Source organism: Heterodontus francisci, chromosome 26 (assembly GCF_036365525.1).
Source record: "Heterodontus francisci isolate sHetFra1 chromosome 26, sHetFra1.hap1, whole genome shotgun sequence".
Lineage (NCBI taxonomy): Eukaryota > Metazoa > Chordata > Chondrichthyes > Heterodontiformes > Heterodontidae > Heterodontus > Heterodontus francisci.
The window spans coordinates 48,561,627-48,584,201 of record NC_090396.1 but is presented as its reverse complement, the minus strand read 5'-3'; the positions used below and the strand labels follow the sequence as shown (position 1 = coordinate 48,584,201).

Below are 22,575 nucleotides of genomic sequence, written 5' to 3'. Positions count from 1 at the left end.
TGATAGGTACTTTCTTGCTATGCCACCTTTCATCTGTGGGATGTGGGTTCAAATTGCACCAAAGAACTTATGGATTTTAGAATTAAATGCCCTTCTGATCTGTAGTACTGGTGAGGGTACTCAGTGGCATGGGTTGGCTTTCCTATTGAACATCAGTCATGCCATCTCTATGGAAGTCCATCTGTTCTCTTAAGTAATATCTGAAAAAATTGCAAACCAACATTTAATAGTGATACTATGCCATGGGAGTGGTAGACCATGATTTGTGCACCCTCCCCCACCATATCATAGCCCTGATTTTTATATTATACTGGATCAGTGTCCCACAGACACCAGGCATTTCTCCATATGTAAAATCGAAAGTAGTTGTCTGGCTCACTTTCAAAAGCCCCTCACCAGTCCATTTCAGGGCAGACGTTTCACAGCACCCTTCATGTGTATCGTATGTTAAATGAGGAAACTGAAGAAAGGGAAGTAAATACAAATTTATTAAGCCATCTTAAAATTTATTTTTAAAAAAAAAAGTTAGGATTTCAAAATGTGTTCCTTCACCCAAATTCTCATGTCTTCAGGATGCCTCATGTTTTTTGCAAATGAGAAAAGTAGTGACTGCATTTCCTTTTTTTTTTGCACATTACTTACAATTTCATGATGTGAAGGAAGGGATAGTAAGGGTTATGTAAACTTGACCAATCCAATAAAAGGAAATAAAAACAGTGCAGAAACAGCAGGTCTGGCAACATCTGTGGAGAGAGAAACAGTTAATGTTTCAGGTCGGTGACCTGATGAAAGGAAGCATTGACATCGGAAGAAAAATCCAATCTACTATCTGAAGTATAAAATTCCAGGGAGACATCTAAATGTGTTCAGAGAAACCTAAGCTTATCTAATTTTTAAAATGTTGTAACAAATGTTTTTGTCTCATTTAGAGAATACTGTGACGTCATAGCAATAGCTCTGAAGGAGCGCAGGTGGATGAGACTTTAAAGCAATGGTGCAATTCTTGGTTTTGCATTTGTCAGTTTAACTAAATTCTCTTTTCTAGATTATAAAGCAGCCTGTGTCTCATCTGTGTGGGTGAAGTTTACTATAGATTTTGACTGAAACCATGATTGTAACTAATTGAAGAGCATTTTCATTTCCCAGTCATTAAAATCAGCAGGCTGTAATCAGTTTAAAGTTGATCAGAGTTGTTAAAACTTGAATGAGTTGTCTTCCTCAAATTATTGTATTTCAGTTTTGGAATGTTTCCCATGATCTTTAAGTGTGGGAGTACATAATTTTAGTTTTTTTTTTGGTCCTTGTTTCTTTATGGGGTTTTTGAAATATTTAATAATGAGGATAAAATATTGAAGATGCAGTAAAGACTTGTTTTTTTTTTTGTAGATGTTGAACTCATCTGAAACCCAAGTTAGCTGCCTTTTCTACTTATAGTTTTTAGTTAGAGTACATGATCCTTGCAAATTACCGAGGTAACTGCGCAAGATGTGAAAATATTACACAAACCTGGGCACAAGAATGATAAGTGCAACCATTTCCACATTGTGAGGATAAATTTTGTCGTCTTCTATTTAAGTGTCATTAAAGGCTTGGTGAGCAAATTTCTAGATATACAGATGAAGCATCCCTGTTCAAAAGCCTGTCTGCTATTAACTGATCTCAGCTAGGATTGTAACAGGAGCATTATAATTGCCTCTGCAGTACCCCCAGCCTGGAGAGGAGAAAAATCAGTTTTAGTTGAGGGCTAATGCATTATCTAATATCTGTGGAGGATTAGTTTTTTAAATCCAATTTTCAATTCGTTGTCATTGTATGGGTAACTGTCCCAACATTTTTGCAGCCTGCACAAGCTAAACCCTTTGAATACTTACTTTTTTCACCACAATTGTTCACTGAGAGTATCTCGGTTAAGAATAAAGTCCCCATTAGTCTAATGTCCCTTAGTTTCAAATCCTAAACCACACCCTCTATGGCATGTGTTCATTTTTCTTTACTTCCTTTTTGTTCTGAGTGACATTGTTAACTTCATTTAAGATGTGATCCTCTCAGCAGCTGAGACATGTCTTCCATCTCACCAACCTATGTTGGATTTTAATGTGCTAACCATTTTATCTCTCTTTATTTCTGTTTGTGTCACTTTGGCTCTGCGCCAAGACCCTTGTGCCTCAGTCATAAAAATTGTGGATTCGAGCCCCACTCCAGGACTTGATCACAAAATGCAGGCTGCCATTTCAATGCAGTGCAGAAAACTTGTTAAACCTAAACCATTCATGCTCAGGTGTAAATGATCCCATGGAACTAGTCAAAATGAGGAGCTCTTCTTGTGTCCTGTCCAACATTTCACTTAAAACGCTACCAAGACAGATTTTCTCATCCTTTGTCACTTTGCTGTTTGTGGGACCTTGCTGTGTGCCAACTACCTCCTGCATTGCCCACAAAAAGTGATTTGGCTTAAAAAGCAAGTCACTGAAAGCTAACATGCAGGTGCAGCAAGCAATTAGGAAGGCTAATTGTATGTTGGCCTTTATCGCAATAGGATTTGAATACAGGAGTAGTGAAGTCTAGCTTCAATTGTATAGAACCTTGGTTAGGAATGTGCAGTTTTGGTCCCCTTACCTTAGGAAGAATATTATTGCCATAGAGGGAGTATAACGAACGTTCCCCAGACTTGTTCCCGGGATGGCAGTTCTGTCCTATGAAGAGAGATTGGGGGAACTGGGCCTGTATTCGCCAGAATTTTGAAGAAAGAGGGGTGATCTCATTGAAACCTACATAGACAGGGTAGATGCAGGTGAAATGTTTCCCCTGGTTGGGGTGTCTAGAACCAGGGGACACAATTTCAAAATAAGGCGGAAGCCACTTAGGACCGAGATGAGGAGAAATCTCTTCATTCTGAGGGTTGTGAATCTTTGGAATTCTCTACCCCAGAGGGCTGTGGAAGCTCAGTCATTGAGTATGTTTAAGGCAGAGATTGACATTTCTAAATACCAATTACCTAAAGGGATATGGGGATAGTGTGGGGATGGGGTGGGTGGGGAAGGCATTGAAGTGGACGATCAGCCATGATCGTATTGAATGGTGGAGCAGGCTAGATGGGCTGAATGGCCTACTCCTGCTGCTATGTTCCTATGTAATTGATTGTGAAGCAAGTTTGCACTGTCTGAAAGATGCTTATATAATTGATTTCTGTCCAAGTCTTGAAACCCATTGAATTTACATAGATTCTCGTTGCTGTCCTGTAACCCTTATTTCAAGAATGAAGATTATAAGCCCAGAGGTACATAGCCTCTATATTGGGTCACAATATGAACATGCAGGGAATAATTTTCAACTTACTACTGGAGTGTAAAGCTGGCATTAGAAATCAGTGGAAAGGATAATTACCTGTTTAATCCATGACTGAGCTGTGGTTTACCGATGCCATTGTGATATACTGAGACTGTTGGTACTCCACATCCTCCCTCGTTTGCATTGCAGTGTGGAATTCACTGGATAAGCACGAAAACCATTGCAGACTTTGCTCCGTGTCAGTTAGGGGATGATCTCTATAGGCCAGCATCATTGCCCTGTACAGGATTCTGAGAATTAACTCCACCTTCTGGCAGCATGGAGCCTAAGCATTTTCTGAAATGTATCTCCTTGCCACCAAATGCACAAGCACTGCCTTGTAGAGCAGCCATTGGAGTTGAGGATTAGGTCTGCCATTGATATCGGTACTGTAGTAAGAATATAGCATTAGACTTGATATTCAGTATCTTAATTTGCAAAGCTTCATTTATTTTAAAAATGTGAGTTTATTAATTGCTTTTTGCAGAAACATCATAAAATAGTTCTAAACATGTTTTTTGATGAATTTGGGTTTATCACATTCAACAATTTAAACTTACTTGATTTTATAGAGTCAGAGATGCAGCACAGAAACAGGCCCTTCGGCCCACCGAGTCCTTGCCGACCATCAACAACCCATTTATACTAGTCCTACATTAATCCCATTTTTTCCTCTCACATCCCCACCTTCCCTCAATTATCCTCCCACCTACCTACACTTGGGGCAATTTTTACAATGGCCAATTTACCTATCAACCCGCAAGTCTTTGGCATGTGGGAGGAAACCGGAGCACCCGGAGGAAGCCCATGTGGTCACAGGGAAAACTTGCAAACTCCGCATAGGCAGCACCCAGAACCGAACCCGATTGCTGGAGCTATGAGGCTGCGGTGCTAACCACTGCGTCACTGTGCCGCCCCAGAATATAGAATCTTACAGTACAGAAGTTTTTTCAGCTCATCGTGCCAGTGCTGGTTCTTTAAAAGTTATCTAATTATTTCCACTCCCCTGCTCTCCCATAGCTCTGTAAAATGTTTATTTTTCAACTCTATATCCTATTATCTTTTGGAAGTTGGAATTGAATCTGCTTCCACCACCCTTGCAGGCAATGCATTCCAGATTATCAAACTGCTGCATTCATTTTTAAAATGAGGTCTCTGCTCTTCTCTGGTTTTTTTTGTCAGTTAATCTTAAATCTGTCTCCTAGCTACTGACACTTCCAGTGGACACCGTTTCTCCCTATTTACTATATCAAAACCTGTCATTACTTTTGTATACTTTGACTAGTTCTACTCTAAGGAGATAAATCCCAGCTTCTCTAGTCTCCACAAACCTGAATTGCCTCATCCATTGTATCCTTACAGTAAATCTCCTTTGCACCCTCTCCAAGGCCTTGATGTCCTTCCTAAAGTGTGGTACCCAGAACTGGAAATGATACTCCAGCTGAGACCGGATCAATGATCTAGAACAGTTTTGCCGAACATCCTTGCTTTTGCGCTTTACACCTCTATTTACAAAGCTAAAAATTCCATGTGGCTTAATTTAAAGAGTTTTTTCAACTTGTTCTGCCACTTTCAATAATTCTGTTGCCTTTGTTTATGCTGATTCATTTTGGAGTCATAGTTATATAGCACAGAAACAGGCTCTTCGGCCCATCATGTCCGTGCTGGCCATCGGGCACCTTATTTTACTCATTCATGGGATGTGGGCATTGCTGGTCAAGCTAGCATTTATTGCTCATCCCTAATTGCCCTTGAGAAGGTGGTGGTGAGCTGCCTTCTTGAACTGCTGCAGTCCATGTGGGGTAGGTATGCTCAGTGCTGTTAGGAAGGGAGTTCCAGGATTTTGACCCAGCGACAGTGAAGGAACGGCAATATAGTTCTAAGTCAGGATGTTGTGTGACTTGGAGGGGAACTTGCAGGTGGTGGTGGTCCCATGCATTTTCTGCCCTTGTCCTTCTATTTGGTAGAGATCATGGGTTTGGAAGGTGCTGTCGAAGGAGCCTTGGTGCGTTGCTGCAGTGCATCTTGTATTAATCATCAAGATGGTACACACTGCTGCCACTGTACGTCGGTGGTGGAGGGAGTGAATGTTTGTAGATGGGATGCCAATCAAGCGGGCTGCTTTGTCCTGGGTGGTGTCGAGCTTCTTGAGTGTTGTTGGAGCTGCACCCATCCAGGCAAGTGGAGAGTATTCCATCACACTCCTGACTTGTGCCTTGTAGATGGTGGACAGGCTTTGGGGAACCAGGAGGTGAGTTACTCGCCGCAGGATTCCTAGCCTCTGTCCTGCACTTGTAGCCACTGTATTTATATGGCTACTCCAGTTCCGTTTCTGGTCAATGGTAGCCCCTAGGATGTTGATAGTGGGGGGATTCAGTGACAGTAATGCCATTGAATGTCAAAGGGAGATGGTTAGATTCTCTCTTGTTGGTGATGGTCATTGCCTGGCACTTGTGTGGCACGAATGTTACTTGCCACTTATCAGCCCAAGCCTGGATATTGTCCTTGTCTTCCTGCATTTCTACACGGACTGCTTCAGTAGCTGAGGAGTCGTGAATGGTGCTGAACATTGTGCAATCATCAGTGAACATCCCCACTTCTGACCTTATGATTGAAGGAAGGTCATTGAAGCAGCTGAAGATGGTTGGGCCTAGGACACTACCCTGAGGAACTCCTGCAGTGATTCTGATCCCATATTCCAGCAATTGGCCTGTAGCTTTGTATGCTATGGCTTTTCGAATGCTCATCTAAATGCTACTTAAATGTTGAGGGTTCCTGCCTCTACCACCCCTTCAGGCAGTGTGTTCCAGATTCCAACCACCCTCTGGGTGAAAAAGTTTTTACTCAAATCCCCTCTAAACCTCCTGCCCCTTACCTTTAAATCTATGCCCCTTAGTTATTGACACCTCCGCTAAGGGAAAAAGTTTCTTCCTATCTATGCCCCTCATAATTTTGTATACCTCAAACATGTCCCCCCCTCAGCCTTCTCTGCTCTAAGGAAAACAACCCTAGCCTATCCAGTCTCTTCATAGCTGAAATACTCCAGCCCAGGCAACATCCTGGTGAATCTCTTCGAAGCTGTAACAAGCAAAGTGGATAATGGGGGTCCTGTAGATGTAGTATATCTGGACTTCCAGAAGGCATTTGATAAGGTGCCACACAAAAGGTTCTTACACAAGGTGAGATCACATGGGGTTAGGGGCAATTTATTCCCTTGGATAGAGGATTGGCGAACCAACAGAAAACAGAGAGTCGGGATAAATGGGTCTTTTTCTGATTGGCAAGATGTAACTAGTGGGGTGCCACAGGGTTCGATCCTTGGGGCCCCAACTATTTACAACCTCTATTAATGACTTGGATGCAGGGATAGAAGGTATATAGCCAAATTTGCAGATGACACTATAATAGGTGGGATAGTAAGTTGCAAAAAAAAAAACCATAAATTTACAAATGGATATGGATAGGTTAGGTGAATGGGCCAAAATTTGGCAGATGGAGTTTAATGTGGATAAATGTGAGGTTATCCACTTTGGTCGGAAGAACAGAATGGCAAATTATTATCCAAATGGAGAGAAACTTCAGAGTGCTTCGGTGCAGAGGGATCTGGGTGTCCTTGTGCATAAATCGCAGAAAACTAGTATGCAGGTACAGCAGGTAATAAGGCAAATGGAATTTTGGCATTTATTGCTAAAGGAATAGTGTATAAAAGTAGGGAAGTGTTGCTGCAACTGTACAAGGCATTAGCGAGACTGCACCTGGAGTATTGCATACAGTTTTGGTCCCCTTATTTGAGGAGGGATGCAGTTGCATTGGAGGCAGTTCAGGGGATGTTCACTAGATTGATTCCAGAGATGAGGGGTTTGTCTTATGAAGAGAGATTGAGCAGTTTAGGCCTTTACTCTCTCGAGTTTAGAAGAATGAGAGGAGATCTAATTGAGGTATATAAGATGATTAAGGGGATTGACAGAGTAGATGTAGAGAGGATGTTTCGTGTTGTGGGGAAATCTAGAACAAGAGGTCATAGTTTTAGGAAAAGGGGTAGCAGATTTTAAAACCGAGATGAGGAGAAATTCCTTCTCTGAAAGGGTTGAGAGTCTCTGGAATTTACAGAGTTCGGTGGATGCCGGGACATTGAGTAAATTTAAGGAGGAGATGGACAGACCTTTTAATTAGCAAAGGGTTATGGAGATAGGGCAAGAAAGTGGAGTTGAGGCCGAGATGAAATCAGCCATGATCGTATTGAATGGCAGAGCAGGCTCGAGGGGCTGAATTGCCTATTCCTGCTCCTAGTTCTTATGACCTTATCTCCTCTGCACCCTCTCCTGTGCAAACACATCCTTCCTATAGTGTGGCGACTGTAGTGTGAGAACTGTACACAGTACTCCAGCTGTGGCGTAACTAGCATTTTTGTACAGTTCCATCATAACCTCCCTGCTCTTGCCTTTATTAGCCGAGGCATAGAATACAAGTATCCCATATGCCTTCCTCACCTTATCTCCCTGTGCTGCTGCCTTTAGTGATCTATGGACAAGTACACCAAGGTCCCTCTGCACTTCCTAGGGTCCTACCATCCATTGTATATTCCCTTGCCTTGTTAGTCCTCTCAAAATGCATCACCTCACACTTCTCAGGATTAAATTTCACTTGCCACTGCTCTGCCCATCTTACCAGCCCATCTATATCATCCCTGCAATCTAAGACTTTCCTCCTCTCTATTTACGACACCACCAATTTTCGTGTCATCTTTGAACTTACTAAACATACCTCCTATATTCACGTCTAAATCATTAATGTACAGTACAAACAGCAAGGGTCCTAGCACCGATCCCTGAGGTATACCACTGGTCACCGGCTTCCAATCGCAAAAACAACCTTCGACCGCCACCCTCTGCCTCCTGCCACTAAGCTAATTTTGGATCCAACTTGCTCTGGATCCCATGGGCTCTTATCTTAACCAATCTTCCATGCGGGATCTTTATCAAAAGTCTTACTGAAGTCCATGTAGACTACATCAGCTGCTTTACCCTCATCTACACATCTAGTCACCTCTTCGAAAAGTTCAATCAAATTTGTTCGACATGATCTTCCCCTGACAAAGCCACGCTGACCATCCTTGATTAATCCCTGCCTCTCCAAGTGGAGATTCATCCTGTCCCTCAGAATTTTTTCCAGTAGTTTCCCAACCACTGATGTTAGACTGGCCTGTAGTTACCTGGTTTATCCCTGCTACCCTTCTTGAATAATGGTACGACATTTGCTGTCCTCCAGTCATCTGGCTGCTCTCCTGTGGCCAGAGAGGATTTGAAAATTATGGTGCAGTGTTGTCAGAGGTGCTGTCCTTCTGATGAGACTTTAAACAGCACAATGTTCTCCCAGTATTAAACATGTCCATTGTGTGCTGCCATGGATTGAAATTGTTTTTCTGTGATAAATTGAGCACCGCCATCTTTAATCCTGGCAGCTGCCTGCACATCGCAGTGGCGTGTAGTGGATGACGCCGCATTTGTGCATGTGCTAGTACAGCGCCACCTGTGGTTGTGTTAGCAAACGCAGCCATTATTTTTACACCTCTGAGATTTGCCTACATATCTGTTCCTCTATCTCTCCCTGACTGGAGGCCAATTTTCTGAAGCATATGATAGCAAATTCAAGAAGTTACCATTGCAACGATAGCTCTTAGTTAGTCAGTTTGTGGCTGTTTCTTTTTCATGAGCAAATACGACTCTGGTATAGTTGAAAACAAAATTACTTTCCTATTGTCCTATCTAAAGCTAAATTCTATGATTTTTAAATGTTTTTTTAAAATATAATTTTTCTCTAACTTTTTCTGTTTAGGTGCATCAAGTAGATTGGAACATTGAAGCAAGCATTGGCAAAGAATGGATGTAATGGAAGAAAACGTGACACTTCATGAACTGTAGTTTTTTCACAAACTGGTTTTGCCCTTTCGGCATTGTAGTTGGATCAAAGGCTGAGGCTTGGCTTTAATCTGCGTCAGGTATTGATTCAGCTTTTATGGAATATATCTGAAGACCAAAATCTTTTGATCGAGGCTTTAAGTCCCAGAATTCCAGTGTACTTCTGTGGTGATCCCTTTAAATTTGGAAGATGCCAATCCTGAAACAGCTTGTGGCCAGCTCCAGTCAGTCCAAACGGCGCTCTCGCATAGACTTGACTGCAGATATGATCAGTGCTCCTCTTGGTGATTTTCGCCACACTATGCATGTGGGTCGTGGGGGTGATGTCTTTGGAGACACTTCATTCCTTTCTAGCAAGATTGGAGCTGCTACTGGTCCTGCTGAAGCAACCCCCAAGCCAGGCCTTCTCTCTCGGAAATTCAGAAGCAGCAGCAAACGGTCTCAGTCAGTCACACGTGTTGATAAGCGAGACACACTGACACAAAGTGATTCAGCTATCTTTGTGAAAAATGCCGTGTCTTTGCCTCAGCTCAATGATCAGACTGTGGAGCCAACTAATCAAATGGCAAAGAGCCTTTCATCAAGTCCCCTAAGGAAGCTTGCAAGTGAAAAAATGGAAGATAAACCTGTCAATGGGGCTGCCAGCGTAGTTGAAAGTAAATCTACAGAATATCAAGATGAGCGAGACTTTGGAGATATTACAGACCTTCCTACATCTATTTCCAGTGGTGGCTTTCCACTAAAGCATGCTGAATCCATCATGTCTTTTCATGTTGATCTTGGTCCTTCGATGCTTAGTGATATTTTAAGTGTTATGGAAAAAGATACTTGGGAAAATGATATTGTTCTTGGTTTTGGAGATGACAAACAAGGACCCTATTCTGATTCGCAAAAGGTGGCCACAGAGAAGCTCATAGAAGTACCCTCAGTATCCACAACGGCCTTGCAAAGTAACATTAAAAGTGTTGTATACAGCCCAGCTTCTGGGAGTCACTTATCACAAGATAGTGGTTCTGTATCAAGTTTGGTATCTGGGACTACAGAAGAGAGGAGGTCAATTTATGAGGGTGTTAGTCATGGAGATGTGGACAGTATGAAAAATTTTGCTGATTCCAGAGATGCCTTCAGAGAGGAAGAGAATGAAGATGAGGAATTTATCTTCATGGATGAAGAGGATGAAATCCGTGTGTAGAATTGATCTTTGTGGAATATTTGCTTTTTTTTAAAGGACTTGGAGAGCAAGATAATTTTTGTCCGAGAATTTACAGCATTAATGAACTATGGCGGGGTTGCACTAGACTCTTACACCACAGACTCAAAATAAATTCTGTAATAAAGGCTGTAACCAAAATTCTCCAATCCACACAGGCCAGCAACATCTGCAGATACTCTTCGGGCTCACTACTTATGTTTTAGTGGAACAGAATTAACCATATATTATGCACATTCCTAAATGTTACGATTGCTGTGTTTGTGATACCTTCATAAAAAGCACATGCTGTTGCTGATCTCATTTTAATTTTTGACTGTATACTGTGAGGTCAAAAGGACTACCTTCAGAAGATGTTGCTTGTCTACTTCCCATTTCAATATCTGCCTTATATTTCGAAACTCTGGTTTAAGGTACTCCACTCTCAAATTTCAGTTAACCTTTCTCTTCCTCCCTATGGCTGTTCTTCTTCTAGAAATTTGTTTGAAAGGTTTAGAACAGATCTTTTGTTTTTTCGGTGTATGCACACAGTCTGCTGTGATGCATCTCAGTTGGAACCTCTACCTGAGATGGCTGGGTTTCACCAACTCTTTGGGTGCTAAGTTCATTTCACAGATTTTAAAATGTGGACTTCAGTTTCTTTTCTCATCACTTCAATAACATTTTCAGCTGCTAAATGGTGTGAAATCGTGTATAGAATCACAGAATATCCCAATTTTTGAATATTATAAAACAGTCCTGAACATTAAAATAAACCACATACATTGTTCACTATAACCCTTAATCTTCCTAAATGTTCAATAATGTCTGTTTCAATGAAAAGCAGCTATGATATAATAGTATAATGGTCTTTGATACACAGATGAGAGGTGGTGTGTTTGAGTCTGTCATTGAAATCTGCCATCCAGAGGTGTGAGGACGACTTTCTGCCAAGTTATTTAATCACATTAATCCACTTTCATTTAATTAAGTGGGGACTGATCTTGACTTGTTCCCAATATTGCACCTGCTGCATTGTTGTAGGGTTAAGCATTCCTGTAGGTCCAACATCCAAGCGTTGACTCTCTAAATTGTAACAGTGACGATACTTCAAAACTACTTCATTGGCTGCAAAGTGGCTTGGGCATCCTAAGGTCATGAAAGGCGCTATATAAATGAAAGTTTGTTCATAATTATGAGAACCAGGTTTTGGAACATTAACCACCTGCATTAAACTGTAACTGAACCTTTCTAAAGCTTAATTGCTTTATACGGCAATTTTTTGTTAAATGAGTGCAATAAATCATAGAATATTTGTACTTTTTTTTTCTCCCCTCTCCCTCTCTCCTGTTGCCATCTTTTCCTTCCCGTCACAACCCCCCCAAAATACACACTTTCAAGCTATATTGCACATATTCCACAGGTATGATAGATTTTGGGGTTTTATATCCCAAAGAACAGATCAACCAGCTGGTTCCTAAACTTAACATCTAAGGTTTAGGGAGGATCTTTAATCGAGACAGATTGGGTTAAGATTTTTGGGGTTCTTTCCAGGACAAGTGTATGCCAATTAGGACACTATGGACATACCAGTTGCTTATCTCTGTAAACCATAAACAACACCATCCTGCTTCAAGATCTTTTGAGATAAAGGGTGAATATTCTAAATTATATATGTGCATTGAACAAAACACATTTGCAAAGGCAACATTCAAAGTTTGTACCTGAATAATGCCTTTTATTTATTGTGCATTCTTAATGCATTCTGCAGGTTGTATTCAAATTCAATACTGGTTGTCAATTATGTGTATATTATAGATATCATTTGTATATCAATACTAAGAATTATATAGCTGAAAAATTCCTCCAAAGGGCAAATATGCAACACAGATAAAATAATTAGCAATGCAGCCATTATGTTAGATCTACACATGCATGTCTCGAAACTAAAGCCCCAGATGCAAAATGGTAGTGACTATATCAACATATAACGCAGCAATGCAAAAGTAAAGCTGGTTTCCTCCAAGGAGCATTTACTCCAATGACTGCTTTAATTTCAACCTTTTTAAATGACAAACTCCTTCCACAGAAAAGGAAACAACTAACCAGTAGTTCAATAATATCAACTTTTGACTAATTCTCTTAATAAATTAATCACATTTTGCACCAAAACCTTTTTTGAATACACTGGGGCCAATTACTTTTTTTTATTCCCTCCAGGAGTGGTAGCATTTGAAAACAGGGATGCAGCACTTAACGCCCTGTTTCTACCAGTGTTCATCCCGCTACAATTTTGGAATGGGCCAAGAGACCAGCAAGTAAGCAAGCATTGCTCCTGCTTGCAACATGCAGGAGTCTACCTTAATATATACAAATTGAGCTTCTATGATGTACAATTTCGAGCTGCGACTGGGCATGGTGCAGAAGGGTACCTAGAGCGGCCTAACTGGTGCTGTTCACAGGGCCTGCTGGAAGCTGCTCCAAAGACAGTGTAGGTACATTGCTTTAACAATTCTTTTCTGGTTTCAGGGGGAGTGCGCATGAATGCATTTCCTCACCACAGAAATTGTCTCAACTGATCTTGCTGTAGGTTTTATTTAATTTTCTCAACATTGCCACTGCGCACCCCCCCCCCCCCCAAAAATCCGGTCTCAATCATGTGTCCCTGCTGGTGTAGCTCCATGGGCGAACTGCTGGAAATGGTTTGGGACATTTTCTCGTAACAGGGAGGGCATCCCAATAACAGTGCCAACTTCCACCTGTTTTCCATCTACAATGCAAATTGTCTCTTTTTTTTAACTAGGTGGATAATACACATGCAGCATGAGCTACTGAAGAATTATTTAAATGCACAATTGCATGACGTTGCTCATTATTAAGAATCCTACAAAAAAGTGTTAGTAAAGGAGCATGTGATGGTACTTTGTTTTTGACGATTCTTGGACTTCAGTTTCTTAACCTAGTTTGAGGTAGTGAATTAGGCCAATTCATTTACCTGAGGACACCACTAGTACATAATCTTTGCAGTATAGTAATGAAGAATTTGGGGGGGGGGGGGTGGGAAGTTTGTTTTAGTGTAAGACTAAATGTTTTGATAGCCTTTTTAAAATGACTTGAATCTTTTATCATGCTGCTTCCCCAATAACTCTCCAATGGAACTTTACTATTGTTCTCTATTATGCACCACAAGTTTGCATACTTTTCAAAGGCCAGAATCTGAAGAGTGCCTTGTGTGCTATTAATTTTCTTTTCCAATTTTTTTCATATTACAGATCAATGCAGTATGGATTAAGAACAGAATTTTCTTTTGTTTCTTTTAAAATAATGGAGCAAGGTAATTGCATTTTTCAGGAACATGTCCTGTTACTGGTGTTGCACAACATGCTGCTTCATAGCATAAATTTTCAAGTTAAAGATTTAGGCTATCATGTGGTAATTAGTGATGGCTCCTGCCATGAATGCTAGAATGTATGAGACAAGTTGCCATAGAACTCTTGGTGCAGGACTGCAGTTTTTTCTGACATTGTAATCATGTACCTTTTTCTCACCACTTGTGTATTTTTAAATGTTGCAGTGTTAAATAGTGGTCTATCTAGAATGCATTTTTGTTCATGTCGAACACTGCTCGTTTTCAAGAAGACAGCTATGCACACAGCCCAGTGTGCTGCATTAACTGCATGTTTTTAATAGGAAACATGAAGGTTAATGCTTTCTTGTTTTGGGGAGCTGTCAGGATATTGACCCTAATTTGCTTCTAGACAAGACTTGAGGTCAGATTAGTTGACTCAGTGCTCTAAGTATGTTTTGTGTGTAATATAGCTTCAACACTAAATGAATTCCCTTGTATTTTAGAAAGAGAAATCAGTGTACATAAGTTGTCTGTATCACGTGATGTAAGCTGCAGTACATGAAATTAATGCTTTTTGAGTTCCTTTTCTTAAAACTATTTGATCACCTTTTAAAATTGTCTTGTTCAATGTAGAGTGGGTTGTTTGGGGGGAAAATGGTGACCAGAGCATCCCAGCAGAAAGTAGCAGCAAAGTTGTTTTTTTTTGTACAGACCTGTGATCTAATTTCAATTCATGTGCATCGTTAAATCGTAAAGTAAAAAGGAAACACAGCAAATGCTAGAGATTTGAAATAAAACCTAAAATGCTGAAAACACTCAGCAAGTTGGTGTCTGTGGTGGGTTATGATGTTTTGGGTGTGTACTGTTCAGAACATACTAGTGCATGGATAAAGGACATTAGCTTCCCATACTTGCTTGATTTGTATTTTCTTTCTATCTCACTGCAAGTATAGTTGCTGCAAATGCAGAAAACCACCGAACAGCTGGGATAGGAGTATAGTGAGAATATTTTGGGGTTTTTTTTGTAAGTAAACTGATTTGGATAATTGGGAGCCTGGAAAATTGAGCGGAAACATAAATGTTCAGGAAATACAGGTTCCTGTTAAACTGGGCCTTGAATGTAATGCACAAAAAATCTGATTTGAAAGTTACCACTGAAGTGATTTTTTTTTTCAGTTTGCACATGACCTATTTTGGTAGTAATTTTTTAATAAATTCAATTGTGTGCCAAATATTTAAAGAAAACTTAGTTGCTAAACTATACTGCAGCTATGAAGTGCTCTCTTCTCTGCTCCCCCAACCACATTTAACCAGAGGTACTACATTGTATGTGTATATGTATTGAAAGGTCATTTTTTTGTGTAATTGTTTTCTTGATAAATGAAATAAACTGACAAGTCTTTGAAGGTTTTATTTTTGAGATGCACCGACAATACTAAAACCCTAGTGGTAGTGTCATTGACTTGAACACAACCTAATATTTGAAAATGCTTTGTCATATCAGACTAGTAATCTTCAATACTTTATTGATTTTTGGGGAATTTTTTGGTTAATAAACTGTATGCAAATTGGACTCTCTTTCTTTCTGCCTTGTGTTGTCAATTGTTTTTGCTATTATTTGACCTCACTCTAGCCATATAGTTATTGCTGACCGAAGCAAGGCAGTCAGTGAAAGATAACCGATTTTGTTGTGGTGTTATGTGCTTTTGAGCGGAATGGGGTTGGCTCGTGTACAAGGATACATTGTCCAACAGGGTTAGGGAAAGTAATTGGGAACGGAGAAGACTACATCATACTAGAAAATCCCAGGTTTAGTTTTTTAAAGTCAGTGCTCAGTTATTTTGGCTGTGGTGCTAATTGGGTCCAAATTATTCACCCATAAACAGAAATATCATCTGGGGTTCTCACTCCTGTTAGCTACTTGCTGACTCTCACTCTAGCCGTGGCTTTATTGATAGTACACCTCTCAAGTCAAGAAGCTGTGGGTTCAAGCCCAACTCTGGGATTAAGATTTGATCTAGGCTGGCATTTCATGCAGTGTTGAAGAGATATTGCACGGTTGGAAGTGCTATCTTTCAACCTTGAGTAAGACATTAAGCCAACGTCCTGTCTGCACCGCATCTTAAAAAAAAAACACGATGTACTAGAGCTGGGGACTTCTGACATCTTGGTCAAAATTTATCCCTCCACCACCAAAAAAATTAATTGTTCAATTGTCTCGCTGTGTGTGGGGCCTTGCTGTGCACATATTGCCTATAAATATGACCACATTAAGAATCATAAATAGTCATTTGGTAGTACAGAATTTGAGTTTTGCTGAAAATAGAGACATTTTGTCTAAGATTTTTATCTTGCACTCTTCAGGACAAGTTGCAAGAATACCAACGTAAGGGAAACCACAAATTTACACAGAGAAGAGAGAGAGGGCTGATTGATTCGTAAGTGGACTCATTGTTAGAGACGTTGCCATGGAGAATGCACCAATTTATGGTGACTGACAGTTAACTGCCAAGCTTTATTTGAAATTTCAACCAGGCAGCTTGATTTTTGGTCAAGGCATTGCCCTGAGAAACAAACCAGCATATGGCTGTCACTTATTTAGTTTAGCTGAAACAGGTGCAATGTGTGTCCATGTTCTTGCTGTTTGCAAATGTTACAACCAGGTGAGAAAGGTGTCTAAGGGTCCCTGTCAGCCTTCACTTGGTCTTGGCGTAACAGGGTTTAATTTTAAACACGGGCCTGGATTTTATATCGGGCGGACAAGAGCCAGCCACCGATGTAAAAATCAGTGGTGAACCCGCTTCTGCCTCGCCTGGGGATCCATCCCGCATTTTACGGGTCCCCAGGCTTTAAGTGTTCCGAGGTGGAACTTCCACCTGTTTGAGGGAGGAAGCCCTGCCTCATTGAGTTGCCTGCTAACCAGTGAGCCTGCAGCTTAGTCCCAGCAGCGCCACTGGGAGCGGTGGCCACTGTTGGGACTGCAGAGGAAGACATGGAGCCGGGATTTAAGGGGAGTTTTGGTTGCCTCGCCAGAGGTAATTGTTTGGGGGGGAAGGGGAGGGGGAACATGTTGGGTGTAGAAGCCGCCTGCTTTTCCTGGCTCCAGGATGCCCGCTTGCCATGCGTAAAATCCACGTGGAGGCAGGCGAAGGCCGTTAAGTGGCAAGTTACCCTTGATTGGCCTGGGGCGGGCAGCCCATTTCCCACCACCTCCAGCCCTACATAAAGGGTGTGGGAGTGGGTCGGGCAAGACTCCTGGAGCCTTCTGCTCTATTTTATGCCCCCCCCCCTGCCACCACCATTTGGCTCATTGGAGTGGCGTAAAATTCCAGCCGTGTGTTTTTTTTTAGCTTCCCCCTTGAATCCTTGTTCACCGTTTTCCAATTATAAGGCAAAGAAACCAGCACAACCAGGCTTTCTTGGGTTTAAAGAAGAAAAGTTGAAATTGATTAAACTTGAACTCTAATTTGGTTAATGCCTACGGATACACAATGCGCCCAAGCATACGTGATACACCCATGCAAATAAAGTGGAAAAATTTGAGGCAATATCTGAAGAGGGTTTTGGTTACATTTCTTCGAGCTCACTGTAGAATCCTTGATTGTAGGTAGATCTTGCTTTTCGTTGGGGTCTAGTATTGTTCTTAAATCTTGTTCGTTGTAGGAGACTTTTCTCTCTTGGGGTTCATATGTCTTCTGTGGAGTCAGAGGCTTGTCAAAAAGAGATGAGAACAGGCAGACAGGAGAGGCTGTGGCGAGCCACCCAGAAGAGATCTTCAGTCCAGGAGCATTCTGCTTTTTGTCTAAAACTGTTTGTACAAATTCAAAAAAAACTCAGGTTGCCCAGCAGGTTAGTCATGAGACTAACTGGTTTGACCATGTCCGTTTGTGTATTCGGCCATCTTAGCAGTCAGCCTGGAATGCGGGTGCTTAGCATAACGCAAAGGACAGAGCTCTGTGTATTAATATATGTAGCTTCCAGTGTGCGCACATGCACCACAGTGTGAGCCCGACTGACGAACTTAAAATTGGTTGTTAGCGTAATTCTTAGCACACTGAAGATTATTTAGCAAATGTCCAATCGTGGAATCGCATCTATAAAAGTAATAGAATTTGACAGTAAATCTCTGGTTTGAATCTCAACCTGCCCTGTTGTCCTGCTTTGAAGGAGTCATGTTGAAATAAACAATGAAATGGAGAAATTATGAAGTAAAAAAGCAACTGTTGAACTGAACCACAAGAAAATGGATGTACTAGTACTACAGATGAAATGGAATAGCGGGCAGGGGACTGTTGCTGTACTGGCAATAAACACCTGTCTGTTGAGGATGAAACTTGTTAACCTCATCTGAATTAGCTCTGGGGAGAACCCATTGAAATTGAAAGGAGCACCATTATATATCGATGACTCCTATCTACAGGAATGAACTAACAAAAGTTCTGTAGACGGACTAACTTGCAACCCAAACCAAGCGTGTGATGTAGCACCATTGTACCAGAATGGACCCATTCGGACATCAACAGATGGCCATGGTTTCCATATCCTAGACCATTGTCTGGTCACACCAGGGGAGAGGGCCCTGTGTCACATGACATACTCAAATGTTATGGTTTTTTTAATGTTAAAAGGTAGCCCTCAGGAGGGAGGGAGATAAAGCAGAGACCACAAAGCCAGTTTTCTAGCCAGAGTATGAGGGGCCGTCCAGCTAAGCAGAAGAACCCTGCTGAACATCAACTTGAACAACCACTGCAGCAGAGAAATTACAAAATGACTTTGAGACTCTCCAGCTCTGAAAGTGAACCAAATTCACATCACCAACTTTGGGCTGAGTTTTAACCACAACAAGGCTACAACACCTCAGCAAGTTGAAGACTGCAAACAACCAGGTCTGCACCTTTGAAAAGACTTTTCCTCCTGAGAAGATTCAACAACATCACTTTAGACAGACAGAAAACAGTAGGATGCAATTATCTATTCTTGTGAATGCATGAGTGGGTGAAGGTTGCGAACAATTCGGGTTTTGCTGTTTTAAATAAAAAATTTAATATTTTTCTTAACCTATGTGAAAACCTGGCATTTGTTTATTTGACCCTTAAAACACTTTGATTAACATATCATTTTAACAAAATACTATTGCAGTCACCTTTCCTACAACTTAGACTAGTCTATTTGAACTGAATGAATAAATTCAGTTATCTTTCATACAGCTAACTTTTTTGATTTTTCTCATCCCTTTTGTGCAACCATTTACTCAGTCAATCACTGATCTTGGCTGATTCTGTGGAGAGATATTGAATGGAATCTGCATTCTAAAAGGCTACTTTTTTTTAAAGGTCTAAAGAATTGTCTAAAATGGAATAATATGGCACAGTATGGATTGGCTCTAATCAGATGTGTGAAATGTTGAGGCTTGCTGAAAAATGTGCTTTTCAAATGTGAATTAAGGCACAATCCAAATTGATGGGCCATAATAGGTTCACGCCTTGTACGCAGAGTTAAAATTTTTGTGTAAACAACATTTCTATAATGCCTGTGGTAGACTTGCTAGAAAGTGCTTATTCAGACCGGTCTTTAAAACAAATCACATACAAAACCTGTTTATTTGCCATTGTTCACACACAGCACTATAATTGGATTATACGCCAGCCTTTTGTAGATGTACAAAGCTATAGCAGCTGTTCGAGGGAGAGGAGGAAAAAATGTTCATTACATACTGCAAAACATGAATAATGGAAATAAATGAGTTTTACACTTAAAACTTGCATTGTATTAAAATGTTAAATGTAATTTTGTCATTGTATTCTTTCATGGGAAAAATTATTAACCTTTTAGTGACTATTTTATATCCAAATTAAGTTGCCTATTCACTGCACCTTTAGTATAATTTGCAGGATGTGGCTGGAGTCGGTGTTTCTTTTCATGGTGATATCATGGGGCGACTTGAATGGATTTCAGTCTGAAGATGTATTTTTGGTTGATGGTTATAACTTTAAATCTGTTGGCTAAGTCACAGGTGGCGTCAATTCTGCATTAACTGCTTTTGACTTATACATGAGCATAATCTACTGCTTTCCATTAATAATAGAGAAATCCAATTGTATGATTCTATAGTTGTTCAACCTTGCCCGTCTAAGAGCGAAGTCCAAAGTACGGAAAGTCCTCATCAGGGAACTCCTCTTTGCTGACGATGCTGCTTTAACATCTCACACTGAAGAGTGTCTGCAGAGTCTCATCGACAGGTTTGCGGCTGCCTGCAATGAATTTGGCCTAACCATCAGCCTCAAGAAAACGAACATCATGGGGCAGGACACCAGAAATGCTCCATCCATCAATATTGGTGACCACGCTCTGGAAGTGGTTCAAGAGTTCACCTACCTAGGCTCAACTATCACCAGTAACCTGTCTCTCGATGCAGAAATCAACAAGCGCATGGGAAAGGCTTCCACTGCTATGTCCAGACTGGCCAAGAGAGTGTGGGAAAATGGCGCACTGACACGGAACACAAAAGTCCGAGTGTATCAAGCCTGTGTCCTCAGTACCTAGCTCTATGGCAGCGAGGCCTGGACAACGTATGTCAGCCAAGAGCGACGTCTCAATTCATTCCATCTTCGCAGCCTCCGGAGAATACTTGGCATCAGGTGGCAGGACCATATCTCCAACACAGAAGTCCTCGAGGCAGCCAACCTCTCCAGCTTATACACACTACTGAGTCAGCGGCGCTTGAGATGGCTTGGCCATATGAGCTGCATGGAAGATGGCAGGATCCCCAAAGACACATTGTACAGCGAGCTCGCCACTGGTATCAGACCCACCAGCCGTCCATGTCTCCGCTTTAAAGACGTCTGCAAACGCGACATGAAATCCTGTGACATTGATCACAAGTCGTGGGAGTCAGTTGCCAGCGTTCGCCAGAGCTGGCGGGCAGCCATAAAGACGGGGCTAAAGTGTGGCGCGTCGAAGAGACTTAGTAGTTAGCAGGAAAAAAGAGAGGCGCAAGGGGAGAGCCAACTGTGTAACAACCCCGACAAACAAATTTCTCTGCAGCACCTGTGGAAGAGCCTGTCACTCTAGAATTGGCCTTTATAGCCACTCCAGGCGCTGCTTCACAAACCACTGACCACTTCCAGGCGCTTATCCATTGTCTCTCGAGATAAGGAGGCCAAAGAAGAATTTCAGGGACCAAACTATCGAAAACAGTGTTTAAATTAGTTTGAACTAACTTGGAGGCAAAATGCAAATAGTTCAATATAAAGAATAAAAAATGTTGACTTCCAAAATCTTACCATTAGATGTGGTTTTACTGTAAATTTCTTGGGTGGGGCAATCAGACTACCTAAAATTGTTAAATTATGGGAGGCATGATTTTGAATTTTGTGGAAAGTTAAAATGATTAGACTCTGCTATAAAGGTTGATGATTACATGGTTTATCTTATAATTGTTCCCTTTACACAGGGAGCAAAATATATTCACTCTGGATTGTGTAAAGGACTGATATTTCAATTTCTACCTTTTTTAGGTTTTCCCCTTTTCACGTACAGTCTCTTATTAGCTCTTGCCTGGATGGCCACTGGTCACCTTAGTTGACTGCCTGAAATAATTTTCCTTTCTAATGAAGAGAGGTAATTGCTCTCTGGACAAGGCCACATAAAAAAAAAAATGAATTTTAGTCTCCCTAATTGGCCCAGTGAGTAAATTCACCATGTGATGTGGCGTTGAGTTTAAATAACCTGAAACATGTAAAGTTGGATCCATGGTGTATCCTGAACTAGCTGATCTCCACTGGAGCAGTGGCCAGGGCATTTGACTTTTTTTCAGGTTAGGGAGAAGAAAATCAACCAAGATACTCAGTTCTGACCACTGTCCTAGGGCCTCATGGGTGGCCATCAGGTGAAAATGGATCTGGCTAGACTATGATGGGTTCGTAGAATGAAGAATATATAATTAGGTAAGGTAACAGAAGCTTGTTAACCCCAGCATCGCAATCTACAATGGAGAATATGAACTCAGTGTAAGAAGAGTGGTTTGGTTAGACATTGAAATCGACCTGCTAAGAAGTACATGTTTTGAATGAACACAAATTAATATAGCATGGTTTTTTTTTAAAAAAAGCACTTCTAAAACAAATCAAGAACTGAATGTTTGTTTTATTTTGCAACATTACGAAATTGTTTGACTTCTACCATTTTTCCTGCACAGTTAATAACAATCTGAACAAATAATTCATGGCTATATTTTTTTTAAATTCATTCTTAGAATATGATTGTTGCTTGTGTGCACCTGCTGCTCTTAGCCTAAGTCCTGCAGGTTGTGGATTTGGGAGTTGCTGTATTAGTGTAAAAAGATTCAGCTAACACAGTCTTGGCTTTGTGTTTGTAATTGGGGGTTGACAGATAATTACAAGAATGCATTATAGCAGTGTTACATTAAAATAATAACCATTGAGGTTAACAAAAAGCAAAAAGTTAGACACTGGAAAGCTGTAACAAAATGCACCAGTACCTTTTATGTGGTTGATCTAACTTCCCTTTGTAGACTACTTTCTCTTTCTGCCTGGGGATGGGCCGTCTACTGCTGTCCATTATAATTCACCAACTCTCACAATTACCTGGATTATACTTCTTCCTATTCCAGAAAGTACTCTATTCTTTTTTCTGTCTCCATTACATCTGCTCTGATGCCATCTTCCACATCAAAGCTTCCAAAATGTTTTTTCCCTCAGTGAAAGATTCCTCCCCTGTCTTGGTAGACAGGGTGTGCAACTGAGTCCATCCCAGTTCAGGTGGACAGGAGT

At 41.0% G+C, this 22,575-nt stretch overlaps 2 protein-coding genes across 5 annotated transcripts in view; both read left to right on the top strand.

Annotated features, from left to right (window-relative positions):
• Nucleotides 1-15,189, top strand: part of LOC137384321 (cdc42 effector protein 4-like) — a 45,304-nt gene extending 30,115 nt beyond the window's left edge. For all 4 annotated transcript variants that reach the window (XM_068058184.1, XM_068058186.1, XM_068058185.1 and 1 more), the window contains exon 2: nt 9,163-15,189. In XM_068058184.1, the coding sequence (XP_067914285.1) occupies nt 9,436-10,437 (1,002 nt within the window). In that variant the 5' untranslated portion in view covers nt 9,163-9,435 and the 3' untranslated portion in view covers nt 10,438-15,189. The remainder of the gene's footprint in view (nt 1-9,162) is intronic.
• Nucleotides 1-22,575, top strand: part of rpl38 (ribosomal protein L38) — a 54,115-nt gene that overhangs the window by 10,339 nt on the left and 21,201 nt on the right. The window lies entirely within an intron of this gene.